Consider the following 20,567-nt stretch of genomic DNA (forward strand, 5'->3'; position numbering starts at 1 on the left):
GAAAGCACAACAGTTTTCGTTTACACGCGCGCCGAGAAAATAGTGTGATAAAATTTTCCTGAAGACCGCCGCCGCGCCACAACGAAAGGGTACACCAACATATCATACTACTCCGTCTGCGTGATTTAAAAGGTTTTTTGAAGATATTTACAGAATTTTTCCATTTCTTTCCCCCTAAAAACTTTTAAGATAAACCTAGGAGGAGGAGACCTCCCCTACCTAGAAAAAACCTGTTGTCTAAAAAATTCCAATCGCAATTTTGTAATTGTAATATAAAAAAGGGTTTTTAGATTTTCAGATATCTTAAAAAAACAAGGCCTGAATCGTGTTGATTTTTACGCAATCAACAACTTGTCAAAAAAAACATCATTTTTGGTTTTACAGGAAAATCACACTAAGGCAACCTCGATAGTTGGCCCTTTGATAGCTTCGCATTCGGCGATAAGGCAACCCGGGAACAAGGATGCCACGAAAAATGTAAAGCCATTATTAATTCGCCTCGTGTTTATGACCTTGACAACAGTCAAGCGATGTCGGTGAAGACAAAATGAAAGTAAACATTCAAAAAAACATCTGTTTTATTAGCTGTATAAATATTTCCATTTCCATCCAGTGACTAGCAAATTCGATAAAACAGATTTTCTGATTGTTTTCTGATAGTTTTGTATTAATTGGACGAATCTTGCGCGAAAGAAGTAGCAGGTGGCCACAGCGTAATGCTGTGTTGTTAGTAGTTCGCTAGCTAGTTAAACGTCGCGCACATTGTTTTTGTAATCATAACGAATGCTACTGTCATGACGAAAAGAAAAGTTTCTGGTACCCAAGAACAGAAAATTCAAAGCCTTCAGCACTCTATTTTGTTCCTGCAAGAGCAGCACGCTGCTACTTTGTCTGGTCTTCATCAAGAAATTGAAAAGTTGCAACAAAAATGTGTTGGTAATAATTTTACTTGTTTATTTAACTGTAGCTATAGCTATATTTATATCTCTTTATTATGGTTCACATGATTGATTTACTTAGCTCAGTGATGTGAGTCATAATATAATTCTTATCCATCTTTAAGAGATAAATTAAAAATCAAAATGTTTTGCCAATACTGTTTTTATTTCGTGATTATTTCACAGCTCTAGTTACAATCTGGCAATTCCGCTTGTTACAAAACTCCATGGTTTTGACTAAAAGGTACCCCTAAAACAACTTTGCAAAAATGCCAGTCAACAGGCGTTTGTGTAAGTAGGGTCGAACAAAAAAAGAAGCAGTCAAAACGTTCTACATGTGTAAAATAGTTGCAATACTTGGTAACTTGTCTCAGATTTAGCTATAATGACTCTTTCAAAAATGAACCATGAACCTTTTTCTTTTGCTCAAAAATTAGATGCGAGATTGGGAAAACTTTGTAAAGCGAATTAACAAAAAGGATCTATGCAGGAGATCATCCATAGTAATGAAACTTTTTTCTAAAATATTTTCCAGTCTGTCTAATTTCATTATTGGTTTGCTTTGTATTTAATAAATGATTATCTACCCCATTGATGTTTAGGCTCTCTGTTTTGTAGCCAGGCGACCCAGCGTAATTTTTCTTACCACCAGGAAATTGGAGTAGTTAAGGTGGGAAAAATTACGCTGGGTCTCAAACGATAAAATAAAATGGCCTCTGAAGCCATTAGTCACATTGTTCAAGGGTTTCCGCTGAGTTATTTGTTCGCGTTAAGCTTTTGTTTGAGAGAAATTCATTTTATCAACTTGAAGAAGAAAGCTTGGTTAACTAGACTATCTGTTTTGTAAAGGACACAAATTTTAGTTCAAGCTAATTTGTAATATGGGTAGATTCTTAAGGTTCAGGTTGGCACATCAACAACAAAAAATGTCTGAAAATCGAAATCAGGAAATTAATCTTCCAACCAACTAATATGCTCAACATGGCTACATTGCGATTCCTCGTCCATAGCGACATATAAATATATAACTATTAAAAACCCAGATACTATTGGTTAAATTATTATATTAAAGCTTTTTTACAGCGCCCTCAGAAAATCTTAAATATGGGCATACGTTGCTGTTTATGAAAATTTTGCCTTGGATTCCAATTTTGTTTCAATCTCTAGAAAGTCCTTCAATTTAAATTTGTTTTTGCAATTCCTCGCATTTTCTTTGATTAATGAAACGGATGATTGTTTTACTAGGTTGGTTTTTGTTTTTGTTAAAAAGGCAGTGACAGGTCTTGATGTCTGAGTCTATACTTTCAACATCAATAATATATACTCACAATTTTCACAAGTTTGCTTTTAAGATTGTCACCAAGTATCTGCAGGCCTTGCTATGAGACGCGAGCAATTGCTCGCGCCCATGTAGTGCTCGCGTAAATGCTCGTTACCAGAGCATTCTATGGCTCACGTAAATATTAACATTTTGAGATAATTGTAAACGTTTTTCTCAAGAATTGATTGGTCTTTTAAGTGAAAAACCTGCACGAACGCTCAACCTGAAACTGAAAAGATATTTGGTGTGATTATTTTCCATTCATCGTTCAAAAGTTCATTCGCCATTTTGTAAAACGCCTGCGATACAGGCATTAAGGTTAATCTTTGTTGCGCATTTATTTTGCAGTAGAAAAGTGGGGGACGTTTTAAATCGTGAACCCCAAACACGATGATCGAGCGTCTACTCTCTCAATCTTAACTTCCTTTTCTATATGTCCGAAATAGTATACATGACTATACTGTCGTTTTCATAAATTTATTGTTTATTTTTCAGCAAATGTAAAAAAAAATTATACCGCACGTGGGTTTCGTTTTTAAAATTGTTTGAATAACAGTTGCGGCATAAAGAAAATAATCCTTTAAATTTGGACCTGCTATGGTTTCCAATTGTTTCGTCAAAGGAAGAAATTATCTACAATTAAATCCATGTCTGTTCCGCCTGTAAGTGCAGTTTTGCAGACTTGCGTCATCCCTGCTCCGTCGGCGTTCACCTCTGCATTAGTTAAGAACCGCATGGCTGGATTTTTTGTGTAAGACCTGGTTACCAACGGCGAAGGGGCCAGGCAAAAGAGATTTATGTCTACGTAGTTCTTTTAACTAGGTCAGGAGTCGGTGAATTAGCTAGGATGGTCAGGTTGGCTATAAATAGGCTTGCTCGTGGATTTCAAGGACCAGGACTATTCAATAATTCTGATAACTAAAAGTGTCCGTCCAAGACGGAAATCTATCGGACATTTTAACCGACGAAAGTTCTAAACAAGCCACGGACATGTCCGACCAAACTGGAAATGTGGCATGCATTTTAATCACCGCCTGAAACGATTTAGGTGTGTGCCAAGGCGCACGCCTCTCCTTAAAAAGATGCCTTGAGAGACTAAATGTAAAGTTTTTTTAGCGAAAAATATGGCGAGCAAAATTGCTCGCTTGGACACTCTGACGCGAGCAATTAATTGCTCTGGAGGTTATTTGCTTATGGCAAGGCCTGATCTGATCAGGGATTTCATAAATTTATAAATTATTTTTTCTGACATACTGATGTCTTTTTCCATCTCAATGATTGTGTCATCTTTTCTTAAATTATCTTTTTTTTTCTTTGTGTAAAACCCATAAGGGGTGTAAAAATCTTGTCCATAATTTAAAAAAAAGACACTGAAAAAATTTAATCCACTAGCATTAACAAAGTTTCTCAAAGTTAATCTTACTATATATACCTTTTCTTTCTTTTGTTTTAAATGCTATTAGAATATTTTTACATCTGAATAATCACAGCCACATATTGCGTCTTCTTCGCCAGTCAGTCTTCAGTGGCTGATGATGGTCTATTATCATAATTTACGTATATAAAGGACTTGGGAACAGAATTAACTGGTGTTAAGTTTTTTTATGCACCTAAAAACAAATGTACTGCTGATCAAAAAATCCTAGGGAAAAATCCAACTGATCAACCATCATATTTTTTTTATTGTGGTCTGAAAGACAAGACAAGACAATATTTGTGGCCATGTTCCTGCATGACTGCAAAAGGATTTCATATCATTATGCATTATATGTCATTGTTAAGTATGCAGAAGTATTTTCGATGAGTCCTACATTATAATAAATTTATTGGAGAATTAAGATTTAAATAAGAGGACATTTCCACTAAATTTACTCTTTGCCCAGCCTGCTTGACCACTTGTCAAATGAAATTTAATGTAACTAAAAATGAGGTAAGCGGTTTTAAAATAACTACTTCGTTGTGTAGAGTCATAGTTGGAACTTCAAAATAGGGGGTTGTTGTAAAATGGGTAGGGTTGCTCTATATTCTGGACAAATATATTCTTCTTTGACTACCTACTTCAAGTAAGACAGCTCATTTAATTTAGCCTTTTTTTGTATTGTTTTAGTTTGCAACCAGTTTCTATTTCTTTTTTTAAAAAGTTTGTTTGTTCTTACTAAAACTGAGTAAGCAGTGCTTGCTTTGAGTTGCTCATTCATAAATCTAAATTCATATTTCTGCCTGTCAAAACCTATTAGAAAAAATCATTTGAAGTTGACGAAAAATATAACAAACTTTCAAAATTGCAATATTGGAAAATTAGAGAATTATTTATGCAGATCTTGCTGAAAGTTCTATAATTACTAGGTATTTGTACTCACATTTAGCAGAGCAAGTAGGCAATGGAATTAACAAGAGCACAATCCCATTTGCTAGTACTTTTTCTTGCTATCAATTTGTTATATACAACTATTTAACATTTAACAACAACAACAACAACAACAAAATAATTTCTGATGTCTTTTAATATGAATTAAAATTGATAGGGTGTTTGTGTTACACATCTGTAACAAGATGAAGCTAATAGCTTGACCTCCAAATAATAGGTGGGTCACTCTCAGAATTAGAAGGGTATAAATCTATCCCCCTAATGATAGGGGGTTAGATTTATAGGATTGAGTTTCCATTATTTATTTAATTCTTTGAATTGGATTTAAAGAAAAAAAGTAATGTTACATCATTATTAGATGATGTGACATTGATCTGATGATGATGTGACATAGTTTACGAGAAAGTATAATGAATTTTAAAAATTGTGTTTTTAACAATGAGGGGTTCTAGCACTTTTGAGAGTGGCCTTTGCTTTCAAGCAATGTTTATTTCATCTCTTTTGATATGGTTACTGTAAGGGGGTTTTGTAAAATCTTACGTTATAATTTTTCATTATTTTTTAACAGAGCTGACACTAATATTTATGTAGGTAGTCAAGAAACTTGAATACTTTTATTAGCAACGGAACTATCAGATTTTTGTAAATATCATAAAAAAAATCATGAAGATACTTATACTGTGATAGCTCAGGATGAATGTTTACACCTGCAGCTTGAAACAAGTGATAACTCTCGCACAAGTGACATTAACTGTTAATTTGCAGTAATGGATATATAATTAATATGCACCGATTCATTCTGGAAGGTAAAACGCTCTTTTTAAGTTTGGGTGAGATGAGATGAGAGTTTTCCAAACGAACAATTCTATATTGATAACTATGAAATTAGAACTAGAAAAGATAGGAACAAAAATGGAGGAGGGTTAATTGAATATGTTAAGAAAGGAATAGCCTGTAGACAAGTTAATGATTTGGGTATAACAAATAATGACATCATTTGCTCAGAATTAACGATAAGAAATAAAAAATGGACAGTTATCAGTATTTATAGACCACCTCATTATTCAAACTTAAACAACTTTTTTGAGGAATTAGAGATAGCTTTAAATAAAGCTCTATCTAAAGTCGAAAACATAATAATTATGGGTGATATAAATATCGATTGCCATAACTCGAACGATTCTGGTTTCGAAACCTTAAATAATTTCTGTGATATTTTTAGTCTTGAAAATCTTGTCAAAAACAAAACCTGTTTTGCTAGTCCTAACGGAACAGCTATAGATGTCATTCTTACAAATAGACCCAGATGTTTTCAACACACACTAACATGTGAAACAGGATTAAGTGATCATCATCAAATGGTAACAACATTTTTAAAATCTCATTTAGCACGCTTAGCATCCAAGAAAATTATTTACAGAAGTTACAAAAATTTTAATGAAGCCAACTTTTTACGTGATGTTGAGAACGCAAATTTTATTTGTAATAGTAAAGATCCTGAACTGAATTATGAAAACCTCATCAATGTTTTTACATCTATCATAGAAAAGCATGCCCCACAGAAGCAAAAAACTCTGCGTGGAAACGAGGCACCATTTATGACAAAAGAGTTAAAAAAGGCAATATATACAAGGTCTAGGTTCAAAAATAAATACAATAAAAATCCTACTTCTGAAAACAAAATCACGTACAAGAAACAGAGAAACAAGTGTGTAAATTTACGCAAAAAGGCTATCAAAAACCATTTCAAAAGGGTAACAGAATCAGGTTTTATTTCCAAAAAAACGTTTTGGGAAACTGTTAAACCCTTGATATCAAATAAAAGTGGAATAAGCAAAGGAGATATAGCGATCGTTCAAAATGAAAGTTTAGTTACTGATAAAAAACAGCTTACCAAACTTTTCAACGAATACTACATCAATATTTTAGAAAATTCTTGTAGCATGAAACCAAATCCTATAAAATATAAGAATGTAAATGATAAGTCACAAATGATTGAAGAAATTGTTGATAGTTTTGAAAATCATCCAAGTATCATTAAAATAAAGGAAATCAATGATTCTAACAACAATGAGAACTTCACATTCCAAGAAGTTGATGAAAATACAATTTCTAAACTGTTTAATGATTTAAACACCAAAGTATCAACAGGTGAAGATACAATACCATCAAAGCTGACAAAATTAGCAAAAAGGCACCTAGTAACGCCACTAACAGATGCTATAAATAGTAGCATAGTTTCAAACAAATTTCCAAGCAAAGCTAAGCGAGCTGCTGTAACGCCATTGGATAAGGGAGGAAAAGATAAAACTAAAATATCAAACTACAGGCCTGTCAGTGTTTTAAATGTTTTTTCTAAATTTTACGAAAGGGTTATGAAAGAACAAATAACCGCTTATATGGAATCAAAATTGTCGACCTTTCTCTCCGCCTATAGGAAATGCTATAGTACCCAACAAGTACTAATTCGCTTAATAGAGGAATGGAAGAGTAAACTTGATAAGAATTATGTGGTGGGTGCGATCTTGATGGATCTTTCAAAAGCTTTTGACTGTGTACCACATGACTTACTAATTGCGAAACTAGCTGCTTATGGATTTGACAATAAGTCTCTTCAATTCATTCTATCTTATCTTACTGATAGAGAGCAAGCCACTCGAATAAATGGGATCTATAGTCTATTTCAAATTATCTTATCTGGTGTACCACAAGGTTCTATTTTGGGACCTATCATATTCAATATATTTATAAATGATTTGTTTCTTTTTATAGAAAAATATAAGCTACATAATTACGCTGATGATAACACAATATCCAACTTCTCAAATTCTATTCCTAATTTGATAAATACTTTAGAAAACGAAGCTAAAACTGCCCTCTCCTGGTTAAAAGAGAATAAAATGATTGCAAACCCTGAAAAGTTTCACTCGATAATTCTGACAAAGAATAAGGCAGATAATTTAGGTCTAAAATTTAATATAGGAAATAAAACTATTGAAAGTGAAAATAACGTGAAATTACTAGGTGTGACTATAGACAATAAATTAAATTTTGACAGACACGTTAGTGATTTGTGTCGCAAAGCATCAGCCCAACTAAATGCCTTATTTCGATTTAGAAGTTTCTTATCCTTTCAAGCAAAATATATTTTAGTTCAAAGTTTTATCTACGCAAATTTCAATTATTGTTCCCTTATATGGCATTTTTCTTCTTCTAAATCTTTATCTAAAGTCGAAATGATACAAAAACGAGCATTAAGATTTCTGTATAATGATACGGTAAGTACATACGAAAATTTACTTAAAAATTCCAGCAAGAGTCACATGAATGTAAATCGCTTACGGTCATTGTGTATAGAAATCTCTAAAACTATAAATAGCAGCAGCCCTCTTTTTATGAAAGATATATTTTGTTTAAATGATAACGGTAGGACAGTCAGAGAACAAAATACAAATAATTTGGTAGTCTCAAGGAAAAGGACCGCGACTTTTGGAACTAATAGCTTATCAGCCCTGGGACCAAAGATTTGGAATAACCTACCATCACATTTGAAACGATGTGACAACCTTAAAGTTTTTAAAAGCATGATTAAAATGTGGGACGGATCTAAATGTAACTGTGATGAATGTAAGGTCCCTTTATAGAACTTTGTTGTTATTATTGTTTATATATATAAAAAAAATGATTTTATTTAATTGTAAACATAAAAAAAATTTAGTCGATTTAGATTAGTTTTCTTAATTACTTTTTTTTGGAAACTATTGTAAATATGTGAATAATCGACTTTAAATAAATTGAAAAGAAAAGAAAAAGAAAGAAAGGTTGTTTATTTCGACTTCGATTCTCTTTTGAAAATCTTTGTCACATTGAATCAACAATACTTGTTTATCAAAAGTATAGATCAAGGAGAAGATTAGTTTTGGATTTGATTTCGAACTTACACTTCCACTGAAAATGTATCAAAGTACAAAATTTCACGACATACGTTTTAAATGTCCCCATCCTAAACAGGATTCAAAACTTCTTCTCCCCTACAAATTTAGAATCCTTAACCAGAGTTTTTCTTATTTCTCTCCAGATGGAATATTTATGACATGGCCTAATTTGTCAGTACACATCTAATTTTTTTAATAATGCAAATTTTCCATTTGATCTATTCTAGTTTATTTTAAAATACTTTATATTGCATATGCAAGGTATTTAAAATTTTAAAATAAAATATCCACTTTGCGTAAAATATTGTGTTTGATTTTTAGCTGATCAATTGCTCAATTTTATTTTTAGATTTGACATATCAGGTATCAAGTGGTCAATCTTCATCCATAATTAACGAACAGCCTTCTTGTACAGGTAGAGTTGTTGTTAATTGTTCACCGTTTGATGTGTCACAGCACCGTTAACACTGCAAAGACAATTGTTCCAATAATGTTTTTTTAGAAATAAGTAACAGTATTACATTTAAACTGATTCAAAATAATCATTTTCGAAGTAAAGGTATAGCTGTGATTTGTGTTATGTATATATTGTTTATATATTGTTATTAAACTAAAAGTCTAAATGCCTAAAAATGAACACTTTCGGCTTGTTCAAAACTGCATATTCAAAGTTACATAGCATTTGGACCCTCTAATTTTATTAATGTGTAGCCTTGTTTAGTAAAAGTTAAGCAGTATAATGCATTCCTTGAATCGTTCGCTTTGGTCTTCGGTTCCAGCATACTGGTATTTCTTAGAATGGATTAAAATGTCCTCAAGCCTTAAAATTAGGATATGGAGAAGGTTGATTTTACTGAAAAGGTTACGATTAAGGATACTTGAAGTGTAGCGTCGTTTAAACTGAAAGAAATATTTAGAACGGGTGGAAACTCTATGTACTATTGTACTTGAAATGAGAGACAAAAAATAAATGGCCTAAAGGTTTGGAGCTCAATAACATTAAAATTAAAAGAAAAAAAAGCTACCTACGTAGTGTCGCTATCGTTTTTTTCTTTGTTTCTTATACAAGTATTTATCTGTTTTAGGTTCGCTAAAAACTACATTTGAAGCAGAAATTCGAGATCTGCGCTGTGAGAATGCTAAACTAAAAGATGGCTTTGACACAAAAGAAAAACGCATTGCTTTGCTTGAGGGCCAGTTAAAAAGTCGAGAACAAAAATACCACGACGATATTCGAAACGTGGAAAGAAAAGTCGCCGAGTTGCAAATCGAATTAGATCATAAATCACATAATATCATTTACTTGACCTCACAGTTGCATCAACATAAGCTACGAAGTAATAAGAACTTTAATGACCCTCATACCATTGAGCAGCCCAGGGTGTCACTAAGTCCTTCACCACCGCAAGGTAGCCCACCAAGAAAATCAGGGTACAACTTACGGCATCGTTCCACTACTTCTCCAGCAGCTAATGTTACAGGACTAATTCAAGAGAGTAGTTCTCATCAGTTGATCGCTTCAGATTATGTTTTGCAAAAATCTTTACCAAAGACGAACAGTACTAGATACTCTAGACGATATAAACAATCCATTGAAGATGCAGCCAGGCCTTCTATGGGACATTCTCATGCGAGGAGAGAACGGGAATTGCGATTGGCCGCTAGACCCAAACCTTCTGACTATGAAGACTTTATAAATTTAAGTCAGTCCCAAGAAGTTATATCTAGATCAAGTATAGAACCGTTACCGCCAATAACTACTCGGAGTGGTCGACGATTACGTGAACCAATAAAAGCACGCGCTCGCATTTTAAGAGGTCATAAAGCTGCTGCAAACTCTTCTGGAGAGGTGGAAACTATTATTGTGGAGAATACACTTACATCTCCAGAAAGAACATACCGAACGTTAAAAAATTAAACGAATAATTTTTTTTTGTTCATTTTTAGTATTTTTTAGTTTGAAATTTGACGTGTGTGCTACCACAGAATGAAAGTTTATTAATTTCTTTTCTTTGTAATGTATTTGTGTGAATGAATTGAAAATTGATTTTATCTTATTCAAATTACAATTTACCAAACCCACCCTTGTTGTAGTATTGTCAATAAATCCTGTAACAATTTAATTGGAAATTTTACGTAAATAAATGTCATGCGTTAGAAGTATCTAAAATTCAGTGCTCTCTACTTGCTGCAGAAATTTTGTGTTGAATGTGTCACGATTTTATCTCCTTTTGCATACGATGTTTTTCAAAAGCGAACACACAAGGAGTTCTCCATGACAGCTGTTGTGGATTCGCTGGTTTTGTGGCAGTTTTGTTTTTGCTAAAACACGGACCGGTATATCTAATTGGTGACAAAATTTAGCCGTGTTTAGATTTGTCAGGAATATAAGAACTTAATAATAGCGCATTATTATTAAGTTCTTATATTTTTTATTTAGATTTTGACTGCACAATGGTTTGACATTGTGATTACTACCTTAAACACTTGAGTTTCGCGTAGTAGTTTTCGCGCAAAAAAAAGCTCATTAATGCGCGAAATTTTGAACAAATTACGCGCAAAAAGTTTCTCACGAAATTTGCCACACGCTAAGTAGGCTTATATTACTATTGCATGAAAAATAATGCGTGCGAAATATTTTTTTTGTTTTCTTGATTACACAACTGTTACACTACAGGCCTTGGTTTTAAGGTTTTATTCTCAGCTTTTTGGTGATCCAGTGTAAAATCCTTATTTGATTATTGTGCAAATATAACTTTTTAAGAGTGTTAGTTATTTTAAGTCGATGTTTATCCTCGCAAAAAAGTATTAAATTTCGGCGTATAAATTAACATAACTTATTTTTCCCAGATTTTGTTCCTATACCTTTTTATATTTTTTTATAGCAAACAGTTTGGTTAAAAATTAATTTTAAGTTAATCAAAATACGATAAAAACAGCCTTTAATGGTACTTCGGATGAGAAGAGGCAACTGAAGGCCAATTTCACGGAGTGTTGGCGTATTTCTAGCTCCGCCCTTGCTTACTCAAATACACTCACATACGGGTGCTGGCGTGTGTGTGGGCAGAATATCCAATTTTCACAGAGCACAAACGAGAAAATTAAATCTCTAAGATGATATAAACGATAGTTAGAGGTGAAAAACAATCGCCTGTCACTTCTGATCGCGTGGCTTTGTTTTCCACCAGCTTGTTTATCAAAAGATTACACAGGGACAAAAGTTGCATGCGCCCAACTCTGTGACTCACCAAGCTGACAGAGCACGCGATTTTTTTACTATTTATTTGTTAGATAGATGTGCATATTTTACATGGCTAGCCTCACTAATATCAAGGGATATACCCTGTCTATTATTTCCAGGAGGGCCCATGACTTAGATGGAGAGTCTTAGAGTATTTAATGCTCATTTTGAGCTACGCAGACCCAATTAGTGCCCGCGCTCTACTAGACAACTCCCGGCAACATCCAACGGCCCACACAGTGTGGTGCCATCTCCCCAATTTCCCTCACATAGCTTGGGTTAACCTGGGGCTATGGTAACATTCACTTGAACATATGTTGAATCGCCGTCAAGAGGAATCGAACCCCGGTCTCCCGCACAGAGTACGAGACTTATAACCAATAATCTACGGCGCCACATGGTTCCTTAATTTTCCTATCTATTTTCGAATTTAAGTTAATTTAGAGGTTTTAACATTTATGTTATTTCAGCCTTCTCGTCCAATTTATGGTTTGTGTTTAGTTGTTTCTTCTTCCAAGGTTAAATTTCTTTTCACAAAGGGTCCCGGTCTTTTTTTTTTTAACCGTCGTAGCTCATTTCTTTGAATTGCAGTCCGCACGTGTTTTCCGTTTTCAGCGGTAAAAGAAAACAGAAAGCAAGAGTAAGAAATAAAATTATTTTTTTCTATATATATTTTTTCTCCGTTTGGAGTAACAGGGTGTCATCTGTAAAGAAAGTAAGGAATTTTCAAAATATTGTCAAAATGTCCGGAAAAAGTAGGAAATTATTTGTATATAATTTTTATGTATTTTCTGTGACGGATCGGACATAATGTCATTTTGCCTTTTACAGGGTATTACTTCTTACTTGTGTTACTTTTGTTAACTTTTGAAGTTGTAGCTTCACGCCTGTTGTGGACGACCGACGTCAGTCACTTCTTCCTTTTCTTCTACTCCATCTCTAATGAGAGGAGGATAAGGATTAGATCGAACTACAGTGACTATACTGCTTTCTGAGGCTTCATTTGTACCGGGGATCAGAGGTTCATCTGGGAGAGTTTGAAACTTGTTGAGGGCTGTTTTAAACTTTAAAACTGGACATGAAGTGATGCTTCTTAGAGACTTCGGACTTGTTCCAAGGTTTTTTATATAGTAGGTGAATGGGTTGGAGGACGCATGCGAAATATATTTGCAGTAATGGCCTTTATACAATAGATGCTATAGATTCAGGCTGTATTTTGTTAGGGTCAACATTTTTTTGACCACCACTAAGTGAATGGACCACATTTTATGCTGTATGGAAGTACACTTGCATATGTTTCGTCCAGAAAACTTTTGTTAAGTTGGGGGGACTCTTATAATAATACAGAGCTTCCCTGTGTCTGTATGTGACTTTTACAAAGTGGATTATATTCTTCACAATTTTCTTTGATAAAGTCTATAAAACATTACCTATAAATTTGTTCAGTAATTTACAACTTTGATGTTAAAATAATACTGACGTCAGAGAAAAGTATATTAAAATTACTGAAGTCATTACAAGGCATTTAAAACTTTGAGGCCAAATAACTTGAAAACGAGGTAATGATGTCAATGATTTTTCATTTCGTAGGTAACTAGGGACCACCTGGGATGAATTTGGGTAATTTTTCCAAACCTGGGTCCCCAAATCCGTTTCGGAATGGACTGTTTAATGACATCTTTAAAAAACCTTTAGATCCTAATATCTTTGCAACAAAGGCAACGATATACAAATTTTTTGTGTTTTGACGGGACTTTGATGATGTCAGCAAAATTTTTGAACCCCTATATCTTCTTAGGCATTCATTAAAAGCACACGATTCTATACATTGTTTTGACCAGCATTTCAACCTCTATTTATTACAGGCAACGAATAAACTAATTTTTGAATAATATAAATATCATCATGTCATGAACAAGCGAGTTTATTCTAGGCTACGTTTCGACAGCTACAGCTGTCATCAACGGGCAATGGTCGTAATCATCTTAGGCTATTTATTATTTGAAGAGATAATTAGAGGATCGAAATTAACGAAGTGCGGGTAACCATATTTCTAAAAGTTGATAGGAAATACTATTGATATGAGTATTTCTGTCTATACTATTTATGGTTTCTTTTACTTTTCTTGCTGTCCAACCAGACTCTCGGCCTATGATCTTTTTATTGTCCCAGTCTATAACATGATCATTCTTCCAGCTATGGTCCGCAATCTGATTTTTGTCTGTATCTGCGTTGCGTACGGCTCTTTTGTGCTCTTGCACACGTTGTTTAAACATTCGTTTTCTTTCACCGTCATAAACAGCATCACAATCCTTACACAGGATTTCGTAGACAATATTACATTGACCCTCTAGACATATTTTGTCTTTCGGATGCGACAGTATACTACGTAGCGTGTTTTTAGATTGAAACACTGGCTTTATTTTATGATTTTTCAATACCCGACGAAGTATATTACTTGTCCCTGGTATATATGGCATACATACAGTGGCTACTGGATCATTTTCTGCATCTTTCCCATCACTGCTCTTATCAGTCCTGTTCATGATTTTCCTCTCAACCTTTTTATTGGTCTGTCTCGAGTACCCATTTGCAATAAGTGTTGCTTATATGAGATAACTCTTTCTTTCGGTCATTCTCTCAACTGACGACATTGGCTGCTCTGTTCAGTAATGAGGACACTACACTTTCTTTGCAAGACATTTGGTGATTAGATGTGTAGTTGAGATATTGATCAGTATGAGTTGGTACTGATACTGATAAGTTACCACCGTTGCGAGAAACTAATTTTTACCAAATTTTGTTTATATCTGTACTGCTGACGTCAGGAAAAAAATCTGAAAACCTTTTTCCATTTTTCTTTTGCCTAAGTAGATTTTTTTATTGGCTTTATTGACTAGTTTAATCAAAATTTTGAATATAGTCCTGGACAAATGTTTCTCACTTAAAATTTGTTGTGTCTGCTCTCTTTCTTTCTTGTGCATTGTCAACATTGTCTACTTTTCACATTAGGTAATGTCTGCACAAAATAATGACCCAAAAGATGCTGTTGCTGTGAAGGAATATGTTAAGAAAAATGATGAATCTACATTTTGTTTCAGTAAGGAGCCATCACTTGAAAAAATGTAAGTTTAGTTTTTATATTGTGTGTTTGTGTGTTCACATTTGTGCCAACAAAGGAGCCGGTGAAAAGATTCTTATCATCGCCAAAGTAGATTTTTAGGAAGGGGGCAAATTTTGGGGTAATGAAATTAAAAATACAGATGAAAATCACTTAAGATGTATACATTATCACAAAAAAATAATAATAACCATATACAAGTTTTAATTAAAACCCAGTTTAGAGTAGAGAGTAAGCAGGCTGAAATTGCAATAAAAATTAAGGATGCCTTAATCAAGAACATGCTGAGCTTCAAACAAGTTTTTGTGCCTACAATATATTTTCAATAAGTTACTTGGCCACTGTGATATTTCTCCCATACTTGTGGTGCTTTCGTTATTTTTGGAGCACTTGATGGAGTCCAAGTCCTAATGTCCTACATTCATGTGGTGTACTTTGCTTCATTGGTCAAAAAATTAATGAATTGTACAGAACTGAATTCCCCAAGTTTAATTTGAAGATGGTGGCAGGGTGCCGATGCCAGGGTGATGATGTGCTCCAATATTATTCTTGTTTGGTTAGCTAGTGACTTTTTTTCAGCATCTGATATAAAGTTAATATGGATTTTAATAATAAGTAACATATTTTAAAGAACCAGAAAAAGCCTGGTGAAAAAAAAACATGTCCAGGGCCTTTTGCATGTGCGATTTGTCACACTCGCAACTAAAACTCATGCCAATGCCTGATTCAGTAAAGAGTTTTGAGAATAAGGTTGTATTATGTGTCATACATTCTTTTTTTATAAAACTTCCCAGTTGTCAAGTGTAAAATCTGTACAAACAAATTTGTCTTTTTTTTCTTCTTTTTTTGCTGTTCCACGATGTTTCTTTTTATTGTGAAACTTCAAATAGAGCAGTATTATATATTCTACGATGACGGCATCAAAGCTCACCAAAATTGAACTATTATACTTCGAGTTTTTTTTATTACATTTTTATTTTTTCCTTTTTTTAGGGTCAGTCATTTTACTGTAAAAGGAATACTGGGAATTCGTATTGTAAAAGAAATAGTAAATTGTTAAAATTTATTAAGAAATAAGCAACCACACATTAAAAAGAATGGATTGCCCTTTCCAGAGCAATAACATCAATAGTAACATGATTGTACTAAGTACTAATTGTTACACTGTCAAAAGAAGAAATTACATTCTAAACTCTTCAAGAGTAAGAAACTTTATTTTAATAAAACCCAGAATTGCCCAGTGGACAAATATGCTTTTAGGATCCATTTTTTCAACAAAATATCTGGCTACAAGTACCACAAATCCCACCATTTGCAGAATTTTTTAATTTTTTTCAGTCTTTTGTGGTACTTGTATCTGAATTTATTTGCCTCCCTCCGGAAGCAAGGCAATGTAGTAGTGGTGGTACTCATAGCTAAACTAACCTGAACCTCCAGTGTAAACCTTTATGCTCCGACTACCAACTTTCACCCATTTTATTCTGATAAAATGTGGCAATCGTAGTAATTTATTCGCAAAAAGTTACCATATTTAAAATAATTATTGTACAATTTATGCTTGTTGCATAGTAACATAATTAGTATGTAAAAGTTTTTTGTGCGTAACTCGTCCATGTTTGTTTACAAACTAATGTATTCGGATAATTTATGCAAATAACAACGAAATAATTATATTATTTTCGAACTATCCATTTTCAAAATGGCGAACTAATATGGCGTTGTTCGTGGCCAGATATCAATTGTTTTTTTTAGCCCTGATAAGTGTCGTTGGTACATGTGGTATTTGTAACTGTTTCCTAAGTTGAAAGAAGTGGACCCTTATGATTAATTAGTTGGGGGTGTGCTAGTTTGAGTTTGAATGATTTTTTTATCTCTTGTCTCTAGACGTCAGATGCAAGCACAATTTGCTGATGAAAGAAACTGGAATCAATTCCATTCGCCAAGAAACCTACTTCTGGCTCTAGTAAGCTACAATTCCTTAATGCTTGAAACAGTTATGCTAATGTGTTTTAATCAACATACTAAATTTATACATTCTTACACACTACATATATACATTCTTACATACTAAATATATACATTCTTGCAAACAAAAGATTGAACATTATTGATATACATAACTTTTGTAAGTGATTATAACATCAGTTTACTGTATTATTCCCGCCAAGGATTAACATTTAAACCTAAGAAGAGAGGCAGGTAGAGAAAAGATGATAATTCTTGTGACTATACCATGTGAGATTTGGAATGTTCTAAAAAAGTTGTTTAAATTATTATCGACCTACATTGTGTTGATAAGCATGTAAAAGAAATCCTTATCTAAAAAATTCTAAATAAACATCACATAGCATCATGTTTATGTGAAAGATAAACAATAATAAATATAAAGTCCCAAATGTTTATTTGATATTTATTTCGAATGTATATTCTTGCTATCCAAGTACACCAAAGTTATACTAAGCAATAAGATATAACAAAAACAAGTGTCTTGTTGAGACTGACTCTAAAATATAGTTTTTGTTTGTTATTTTTATTAAAAGTACTATGAGCAACAACAGCATTTCATAACAATACCTTATATATTTATGTCTTATTCTTTAATCACAAGAAACTGATTTACTTCATATTACATTGTGTTTCAAATTGTGTAGAAAAAATTGGAACAGATCAAATTTGCTCTTATATATTTTATATATTTTTTTCTTTGATATTGCCAAATTAAATTCAGGTGAAATTTTTTTTTTTCTGCCATAGTCATATAAGAATAATTAAACGTTTTAAATGTAAATTTTACGTAGAAATTTCCATAAAAAAATCAGCATTTTTAAATTAAATGTGTGCTAAAAAATGTTCAACTTCTCTCGTCATAAATTGTGAACTCTTCTAAACTTTAGGTTGGCGAAGTTGGTGAATTGGCGGAATTATTGTAGGGATTTTTTTTATCTTAAGTATTTTTTGCAATTTAATAAGATGAAAATAAATGCAGAAAAAGAGTGGATAGTGGAATAAGTATTTTAATAACCTTTGGCTTAAATAAAATGACTTTTTGGCTGGTTCTAAAATAGTGCCCAAAAAAGAATATGAAAACATAAAGATGATTGTAGTTCTTCTGTGTAGTATTTTTCCTTTAAAAAAATGTTAAGTAAGTAGAAGTATCCATTCCTGATTTGATGTATCTTCTATTTTAGTCAATGGAAAGGTGAAGTGAAACAAGGCTTGCCAGGTAACTTTTGCTAAAGATTTGCATGTAGATGTTTTCTTTTTAATAATTGCTTACCTTAGTGTTGCATCTATATTATAATACTCGTATACGTCCGTCCGCAAATGGTAGCTTAGCTGCGCGAGTAGTGAGACGCACAAACAGAAAACGAATCCTTATTGCTTCGCCACATTGTTACCGACTTTTATTTTTTCAAATGTCACACTTAAACACGCACACTAAATGATGTGAGGGAATGTGAAATTGCTATAATGTTTGCCATATGTTTTTGTGTATTATACTCAAAGCAGTCATAATCAGCCTACCTTATTAACACAATAATAGGCAGAGAGATTGTTGAAAGCAATTGCCGATACAATATAATGAGAGAGGGGTCAACTTTCTCAATTTTGGCCAAACAGGGAGTTAAGAATTTCACAGTAAAAAGGGTGGAGATTAGCAAAAAAGGGGGGTTGTTGCAAAAAGGTGGAGTTGCTCTATACTTCAGAGTAAGTTATTGCTTCTTAGATTACCTACTTCAAGTAAGACAGCTCATTCAATTTAGAGGTTGAGAAATTGAAAGACTTATGCATTAGAGATCTTGCTAAAAGTTCATAAAATACCAGGTATTTTTAGTCACATTTAGTGGCAAAGACAAATGGAATTAGCAAGAGTACAGTTTAATTTGCAAGAACTTTTTCTCACTATCAATTTTTGTAACTATTAAACATTGCTTTTTGGCAGGTTCCACATATTTTTTAAACAATAACAACAATAAGTCCTTTCTGATGTCTTTGAATATGAGTTCGAATTAATAAAGGTGTTTGCGTTACATATCTGTTACAGAATGAAGATAATAGCTTGACCTCAAAGTAATATGGAGGTTACTCATAAAGTAAGAAAGGTGGGGTTCCTAATAATAGGGGTTTGTTTTACAAATAAGGGGTTTCTGACCCCTCTGCCAATTATGATTGTTATTTTTTATATGCAGATTTTGTTACATTTGATATGCTTGAATAAATGCCATAATTTCCTTACTTTTTGTGCCTTTTAATCTTCACCCACTGAAATTACAAAATGTTGGCATGAATTATCTTGCTGTAATACATGCAGATTAATATGTTAATCTTTTTCTGTTAAAGCATAATAAGTCTAAATTTCATAAGAGTTAAGTAAAAATTAAGACTTTTTTATTCCAGTGAATTACCAAAACAAAGCACAAAATTCATGCAAATTTTCAAAATACGCATAAATTAAATTCCCCTTATCAGAGTGTAACATAAATAAAAGTAGTATTTATATTTGTATTTATATTTTCCCAGTAATCACAATACAAAGCACATACACATACACTTACTTTGTTCCTCTTGTTTGATTGACAATATTGTAGACATTTTGGAGAAAACTAGAAAAAATGAAAAGGTCTATCAAAATTTGCGTTTCTAATCTCCTGCAAAAACACGTTAATCAAATTCTTACTAAGTTGTTATAAAAATTTGTGTTAATTTCCTTTGTGTTAATTTTGTGATAGTTAATTCTATGCATTGTTAATTTTTTGGAATAGGATATTAATTTTTGTTTCGACTCAAAACCTACACTGACAGAAATGGAGAATCATGAGCCTGCTTATATTTTGTTGCAAAAAATTTACAAAAAAGAAAAAAGAAAAAGGAAGTTAAAAGATTATTTTTTACTAGACTGGACTGAGAAAGAAAGGCGTAATTTGGGTGAAGAACTTAGTGATGTTGTTATGAACACTGTTCGATTAGCTGATGTTTGCAATATTGACCTTTCGAAGGAAATACTTCATAAATTTGGCGTTAATGCCAAAAATTACCCAGTACAAGAGTGCTTACGAAATTCAATGCATAACAAACCGACAAAAAAAACCAAACACGATGACGAGTTTAAGCCACGAGAGAAATGATAAAATGAACTATTTTTAGACTGGAGTGATAGACAAAGAGAGCATTTGGGTGAAGAATTAAGCGATGTTTTGATATACCTGGTGAGACTAGCTGACAAATGCAACATTGATTTACCTGCTGCAGCTTGTCGAAAATTCGAATTAAATGCAAAAAAGTATCCAGCAGCATTAGTTAGTGGGTCTAACAAAAAGTATACAGAATATGAACAATAAAAATTTTGGTATAAATGTATGATAACTTTTATAGGACGCTTATTTTTAACGTTATGTTTATAGACAAAGTGTAAGACTTACCAATTAGTTACAGAATGATCTCAATTCTGTGGTTGTTTTTCTACTCTGGAAAATTTTTTTTATTTGTGTAAACCTTTCAAAAGAATGATGTTGTTTTTATTTTTGCATGCCCTTCTGTTTATTTCTAATATACCTACACTGTTTTTTGGCTTTTAAGATCATTACCTTTTGGAAATGTGAAAGTTTTATGTCAAAAACTGCAGGTGGCAGAATCTCATTTAAC

At 32.9% G+C, this 20,567-nt stretch overlaps 2 protein-coding genes across 5 annotated transcripts; both read left to right on the plus strand.

Moving 5' to 3' along the window:
* The first annotated feature begins 490 nt into the window (after window positions 1-490).
* Window positions 491-10,644, plus strand: LOC130623019 (uncharacterized). Its single transcript, XM_057438517.1, has 3 exons — window positions 491-936; window positions 8,912-8,977; window positions 9,648-10,644. Exons 1-3 carry the CDS (start codon window positions 795-797, stop codon window positions 10,478-10,480), a joined length of 1,041 nt encoding a protein of 346 aa, XP_057294500.1. The 5' UTR covers window positions 491-794; the 3' UTR covers window positions 10,481-10,644.
* A 1,693-nt stretch (window positions 10,645-12,337) lies between these two features.
* Window positions 12,338-20,429, plus strand: LOC130623021 (dCTP pyrophosphatase 1-like). Of its 4 annotated transcripts, none has more exons than XM_057438518.1 (6): window positions 12,338-12,443; window positions 14,816-14,928; window positions 16,809-16,887; window positions 17,819-17,850; window positions 18,113-18,147; window positions 19,821-20,087. In XM_057438518.1, exons 2-6 carry the CDS (start codon window positions 14,819-14,821, stop codon window positions 20,048-20,050), a joined length of 486 nt encoding a protein of 161 aa, XP_057294501.1. In that variant the 5' UTR covers window positions 12,338-12,443; window positions 14,816-14,818; the 3' UTR covers window positions 20,051-20,087. The 4 variants fall into 4 exon arrangements, with proteins under 4 accessions (XP_057294501.1, XP_057294502.1, XP_057294503.1 ...); XM_057438519.1 differs by having other exon boundaries at window positions 12,418-12,518; XM_057438520.1 differs by lacking the exon at window positions 12,338-12,443 and adding an exon at window positions 12,461-12,558.
* The last annotated feature ends 138 nt before the right edge of the window (window positions 20,430-20,567 follow it).

Source organism: Hydractinia symbiolongicarpus, chromosome 13 (assembly GCF_029227915.1).
Source record: "Hydractinia symbiolongicarpus strain clone_291-10 chromosome 13, HSymV2.1, whole genome shotgun sequence".
NCBI classification, from domain to species: Eukaryota; Metazoa; Cnidaria; class Hydrozoa; order Anthoathecata; family Hydractiniidae; genus Hydractinia; species Hydractinia symbiolongicarpus.

Excerpts from the sequence above, each read along its gene's own strand:
- LOC130623019 (XM_057438517.1), top strand. The coding sequence starts at position 795 with ATGACGAAAAGAAAAGTTTCTGGTACCCAAGAACAGAAAATTCAAAGC. Across the intron at positions 937-8,911 it reads GTTGCAACAAAAATGTGTTG|ATTTGACATATCAGGTATCA; the intron begins GTAATAATTTTA and ends TTTTATTTTTAG. Across the intron at positions 8,978-9,647 it reads CGAACAGCCTTCTTGTACAG|GTTCGCTAAAAACTACATTT; the intron begins GTAGAGTTGTTG and ends TATCTGTTTTAG.
- LOC130623021 (XM_057438518.1), top strand. The coding sequence starts at position 14,819 with ATGTCTGCACAAAATAATGACCCAAAAGATGCTGTTGCTGTGAAGGAA. Across the intron at positions 14,929-16,808 it reads GAGCCATCACTTGAAAAAAT|ACGTCAGATGCAAGCACAAT; the intron begins GTAAGTTTAGTT and ends TCTTGTCTCTAG. Across the intron at positions 18,148-19,820 it reads AGTGAAACAAGGCTTGCCAG|ACTGGACTGAGAAAGAAAGG; the intron begins GTAACTTTTGCT and ends ATTTTTTACTAG.